Raw genomic sequence first — 6,227 nt, forward strand, 5'->3', positions numbered from 1 at the left:
CCATCTGTGTTCCCATCAGGGAGGTTGCACAGTGTGTGGCAGGGCCTATAAAGCTTATCTTATCTCCCTGTCAATCTCCCTACAGAACCCGTTCTCTTACCAGGGACCACTCCCCTGGGTGGCTGGGTGGTGGAGGCAATAGCTTGAGACACTTGGAGTGTTGCTTTAGTGACAAGAACCACGTTGTCTGTCAGGCCCTGAATGTCACCTCCTGGTAGAGGGAATCATTTTGTGATTTACTGGCTAGTGGGGTGTCAGCTGAGGGATTCCTCTTGGCCTGGCCCCTTGGGGGAGATGTGGGGAGGTTGCCATGTCTCTTGTACTTTCAGGCTGCCTTCTGTGTATTACTGGAATGGTGATATTTTCCCCAGGATAAAGGTATAGGATGACCCAGTGGTACAACCCGGTTGAGGAATTCAGTATATACCTACAAGTTTCCATGGCTGAGGAGCGGGTAACAACATTTTATAGAAGGAAACGGAAGGAATGGCAGGGGTAGTCACCCCTCTGTGTACCTGCTGTGTCCTCCTGGCACAGCAGTGAGTAGATTTGCAGTGTAGTGTCTCTGTGCACATGTTCCTCCCCATTAAGCAGTGAGCGTCTTGAGGGCATGGATTGTGTCAGATCCTCGGATAGCCCAAGACCTAGCTGAGAGCCCACTGCTGTGAGAAAGCAGGTCTTTGAGGAAAACAGAACTGACATGCTCATTCCAGTAAGACTTAGTCCACAATGCTAGTAAATACATACAGAAGGAAGTCACATGCCAAGGGGTAAGTAGTCCAATGGTGTCTGTGTGGGTTGGGGAGGAGGGTAAGAAAAAGATGCCATCACTTCCTTGGGGGTTGGGGCTGTATTGATCCGGAAAATCTTAACCTCGATTTTTGATACTTAAGACATTCCTGATGCACTTGTTTTTCTTCTACTTGGATGGCAGACTGAGGCAGTGAGGCCAGTTTGTCCCTAGCTGATGGAACCTGAAACACATATTGTACTAGCCCTACGAAGGAGAGCTGGCTTTCCAGAGGGCAGAGAGGAAAGCTCAGCTTTCAGCTTTCTGGTCACCCTGTGCAGGGTCACCTCTCATTCTACAAATGGTCACTGAGCTCCTGCTGGGGGGTCAGGCGCTATGCTAGGGGTTGGAAAGTAGAGATGAAGAACGTCTGGATTTTGTCCTCACCGTGTCATGCACCAGTTCCCATGGAGTCGACTCGGTGCGTCACTTACGTCAGAGTTGTGCTCCACGGAGTTCTGGCTGATTTTTTGGGAAGTAGGTCACCAGGCCTTCCTTCCAAGGCACCCCTGGGTGGACTTGAGCCTCCAACTTTTGGGTCAGCAGCCAAATACACTGATGAGATAATGTGTGATGAGTGTCCTAGATAGGTGAGAGGCTCATGGGAGCAGGGGGCTGAATGCCTGGTGGGGAACACTGCAAGGCTTGGCGGAGGAGAAGCCCCTGGGCCCATCCTCGAAGAAGGTGGAGTTTCCCAGGGGCACAGAGGAAGGGAGGTCATTCCAGCCAGAGGGAGAGGGGTGCCTGCCAGCGTGGCAGCCTGCCGTGCGAGTCAATGGCAGAGCTTGAAGGACACAAAGGTTTCAACAATGGAGGGCCCCAAGTGCCACACCCGGGTGTGTGGCTTTATTGGGGGGATACTGAGGTATTATTGGGGAAAAAGAAAATCAGATTTGCCTTTTGCAAGGGTCACCCTATTAATCCTTTGGAAGGCTGACTTGGGAGTGTGGGAGGACCGCAAGAAGGGCAACCATTTGCAAGGCCACGGTTGAGTGCAGACAAGAAGAACAGAAGCCTTGAAGGAAGGCAGTGGCAGTGACGGCCCCGGTTTGGCAGAGAGAAGACGCAGCTAGAGCTCCCTGGAGGCTTAAGCAACAGGAAAAGCTATAACTCGACCTTCGTGGCAGAGGCAGGTGGCTGCCATGTCAGCAGGGGCTCCCGAGAAGCCATCCCCTGGGAGCGGTTTGCAGGCACACATGTTCCTTGATTTACTCATGTGTGTGTCTGAAACAGCAAGCACGACCTGAAAATGCCATGTCAAAGATAACTTCTTCCTAAGGGCTTATGGAGAAGGAGGGCTCCCATTTTGGAAATATTACGACCTTTATTCTCTTGGTTGCATATTTTCATATAATGACGCGCAGACTTCAGTGTGTAGAATGACTGGTGAAGAAGGGGAAGAAAGAGGGGAGGCAGTTGCTGTCGGAGACAGAGGCCCGCCTTCCCCACCCACGCTAGTTTGAGGACCATCATGCTCTCCTCCAGGCCTCTCTCAGAGAGGAGAGTGTGCAGCCACTCTCAGCGGACCCATCTCTAGCATCTAATCTGCGAGAGCAAACGGCAGGTGCCGAGGAGCCAACACCACGCAGACCCGGAGGACGGGACCGTGTGAGGCCTGTGGATGAAGGGCGTGCCATGAGCTGCCGGTCGCCGTCCTGCAGGGGCCCCCTGTCGTCTGCCCTGCCAGGGGCACTGGTGGCTTGCCGTAGTACTCACCTGCTCCAAACTGTGATGCTTATGTCTGAGCTGGTGGTTAGCTGAGAACCGCCCATGTAGAAGGTGTATGTCCTTATTGGGAAGATGATATGTTGTAGCAGCATGAGTGTGAAATAGAAAATAGAAACCCTGGGCCTGTGTGCCCTCCTGAACAATGAATGGCAGCTGCGTTCCCTAATAAAAGGCATCTTGACTCCCTCTACCCCAGGAGGAACAGAACTCATTGCCATCAAGTCCATTCCAACTCATAGCGACCCCCATTGGGTTTCCAAGGTGGTAAATCTTCACAGAAGTAGATTGCCTCATCTTTCCACAGAGTGCTGGTGGATTTGAACCACCAACCTTCTGGTTAGCAGTCAAATAAATGCCTTAGGCACTGCACCACCAGAACTCCTTAGGAAGAGATCCTGGGAGTTAGTAGAAGAGCAACCTGAATCGGTTAGCAGGACATTTCATACCCATGTCTAGAGGGCATAACAGTCACCCCTTTTGTTGCAGGATTTTGTCCACAGCTGGCAAGTATCTCTCTGATTCCTGCTGCCCTCGGAGCCTGACCAGTTTGCAGGATAGCATCTTGACAGACAAGAAGAGCACTGCCAAGAATCCATGGCAAGAATACAATTACTTTCAGAAAGATAACCCTGCTGAATATGCCAGTTTAATGGAAATCCTTTATACCCTCAAGGTATGAGACCGGACTGACGGCACTGTTGCAAATGAAAGCTTGTTCCTTGTCCCTGATCCAGGCTTTTAGGCTTTGGTGAGCTAATAGACTAAACTGAGTTGACCAAAGTTGAGATACAGAGGTAGGTGCTGGGTGGATGGGCCTTTGTGATAGACAGAAGCTAGGCTGGTAAACATGGCCAGGGGGGTTTGCTGTATTGCACCCAAGTTCAGCTCATCAACGGGACAGGCAGACCTGGACAGCTGCTGCCCCTCTGCAGGGACAGTCCTATTTTACTGAGGGCAGAGAGGAGACCAGAAGCCCTAAAGGAGGACCCTGACTCAGCTGTCAAGAGTTGTCTGGAGGAGGAGCGTGAGGCAGAGAGAGCCAGGATCACGGCTCAGCCAGGAGCCCTGCTGTAGAGCACGTTTCCCTACATGGCAGCACGAGGGTGTGGAAATAAGTCTTCCCTTCTGGTCGTTTCTTTAGTTCAAACCCTTAGTTTGCCTACCATCAAACTATGTTTCACTTTGAACTTTGGACTCCTTTGGGTCCTCTCAGTAAATGGAATGAGCTGCACAGCTTCTCAGGAGTGGCTCCAGAGTTCTGTGAGGGCCCCAGCCATCCAGTTCAGAACTGGTCCCCTGCCTCCGCAGTCTGATTTCAGCCTCACCCTGTGGCACTGCCGTCCCCGTAACACCGATTGCCGTCTCAGGTCACCTACACAGGCCTGGGGCTCTGGCCGTGACCTGCCAGTGTACCTCTGTACACACCTAGGGCTTCAGCCGCACCCTCACAGGGTCTTCTCCATCCCTCTGCACCTTGCCCCCCAACTGGCTGCATTTGAGCTGGGCAAGCACACTTCTTAAAGCAATTCTGTAAGTTCATTCATCCATGCTCCTGAGATTAGGTTAAAGCAACTCTGTTTATCTTTATTGCTGATCTGATTTATGCCTGTTTGTTGTAATCGGTTCATTTATAATAGTAAAACTAAGGTTACATTTTCCATCTCTGTATTTTCTCAGGCTGCTTGGAGTGCCCTGGGACTCCACGGGCTGTTCATACTCTGGCCTTCAGCTGAGTCTGATGGCCCCAGCCTCCCTGGGAACTGGGACTGGGAAGATCACTCTTACTTACATGCAAAGCTTCTTAGCTCTCTCTTGCCCCCCCTCCTTTGCTATCCCCAAAAGGTGGTCATAGGTTATTTGTAGTAATTTCTCCGAAACTGCCAACTCATGAGCTCATGTTAGCCTGAATGCAACTGAATCACCTGGGAAAGTGAATTAAAAACACAGGCTCCTGGCTCCAACCTAGTGATGCTGGGGTAGAACCTGTGAAGCTGTATTTCAGCATATTTCCTGCGGGATCCTGGGACACAGCCAGGCTCAGGAGCCATTGCTCTATAGAACTCCCATCACTTTAAAATCATTTGGTTTGTCTGTTTTTATTGTTGAGGATACTCATGGCAAAATATCCGCCCGTTCAGCAGTTTCCACACATATGGTTCCATCACACCGAGGACATTCTCTGAGTTGTGCAGCCATCCTCCCCTCCGTTCCTGAGTTGTTCCTCCTCATTTACAGAGACTCGTTGACCCCTGAGGTTCCTGTCTAATCTTTAGAGTTGCTGTTGTCAGTTTGATCCCATGTAAAGAACCAAACTCACTGCCGTCGACTTGGTTCTGACTCATAGCAACTCCTCCTTGGGTTTCTGAGGCAATATCTCTACAGACGTAGATTGCCCAATCTTCCTTCCAAGGAGTGGCTGGTGGGTTTGAACTGCCAGCCTTCTGGTTAGCAGTCAGATGCCTTAGGCACTGTGCCATAGCTCTAAAAACAGTACAATGCTCAAGGCAGACCTTTGTCACTAGTTCAGCTAAACTGCTGTTTGGTTTTAAGAAGACTTCAGGGGACATTTTTGGTTTAAGGTTTAAAGATGATCTCAGGACAACAGCTTCAGGGGTTCATGTAGCCTCCATGACTCCAGAAAGTCTGGATTCCATGAGAACTTGAAATTCTGTTCTGCATTTTTCCCTTACTGTCTTTCTTTCAATAACTTTTCAAACATGTATAACTAGGTTGGATCCAGAGCCTAATCAACTTCCTTTTGCGTTTTCTTTTTCAGGAAAAAGGATCCAGTAATCATAACCTGCTGTCTGCGTCTCGAGCAGCCCTCACTCGGCTTAACCAGCAGGCCCACCAGCTGGCTTTCGACTCTATTTTCCTCCGTATCAAACAGCAGCTCTTACTCGTTTCCAAGATGGACGTGAGTTTTCCAGTGCCTGCTGTGGTTTGCCCCATGGTCACACCTCCCTTACAAGCATGTGTTGATAGGAGCCCCTCTGCCTCTCCTAGGCTGGAAGAGCCACATTCAAGATTCACCATTCCCTTTCACCTCATTGCTTAGCCTGAGCTCGGTCTTCCTTGAAGTTGCTCTGATGCTTTATTTACACACTCTCTTGGCATTATTAATAAGGCCGGATTAGCTTTCTCTCATTTGGAGTGGCGTAGCTGTGCCTTCTCAATGAGAAGGAAGGGAGATCATGTGTTGCCAGGTCTGAGAAGCAATTGTCTTTATTTATTTCTCTATTTTCAATTGTAATTTGGATGAAAGTTTACAGAGCAAATTCGTTTTCCACACAACAGTTCATATGCATTTTGTTTCATGATGTTGATTGCAGTCCCCACAGTGTAGCAGCTCTCTCTCTTCCCACTTCCTCCCCGTACTTACCACTTACCTGTGTCCTTCGTTTCTATGCATTCCTGCCCTCTGAGCTGTCTCCCTGTGCAAATACTGCCCTTCTGATCTCCCATAGTTGATTGTTCTAAGGAGTATACCTACCTGGTGTAAATTTTCACCTTATATGCCTGTCTGTTGTTTGGCTGGAAGCCACGGGAGTGAGTTCAATTCCAGGCCTGAAGGGTAACTAGTAGGGACCATAGCCTTGGGGATTTTACCAGTCTCTATCAGACCAGTAAGCTTGGTCTTTTTGATTGTGAGTTTTGTTCTCCATTTTTCTCCCACTCTGTACAGGATCTCCTTCACTGATCCCTTTCG

At 49.7% G+C, this 6,227-nt stretch overlaps 1 protein-coding gene across 1 annotated transcript in view; it reads left to right on the forward strand.

Annotated features, from left to right (window-relative positions):
• COG7 (component of oligomeric golgi complex 7) overlaps positions 1-6,227 on the forward strand; it is a 111,114-nt gene that overhangs the window by 76,446 nt on the left and 28,441 nt on the right. Inside the window, exons 11-12 of the mRNA XM_007953190.1 lie at positions 3,005-3,191; positions 5,295-5,435. Coding sequence (XP_007951381.1) covers positions 3,005-3,191; positions 5,295-5,435 — 328 coding nt within the window. The remainder of the gene's footprint in view (positions 1-3,004; positions 3,192-5,294; positions 5,436-6,227) is intronic.

This window comes from Orycteropus afer, unplaced genomic scaffold (genome assembly GCF_000298275.1).
Source record: "Orycteropus afer afer isolate SDZICR_OR568_19922 unplaced genomic scaffold, OryAfe1.0 scaffold00376, whole genome shotgun sequence".
Taxonomy (NCBI): Eukaryota; Metazoa; Chordata; class Mammalia; order Tubulidentata; family Orycteropodidae; genus Orycteropus; species Orycteropus afer.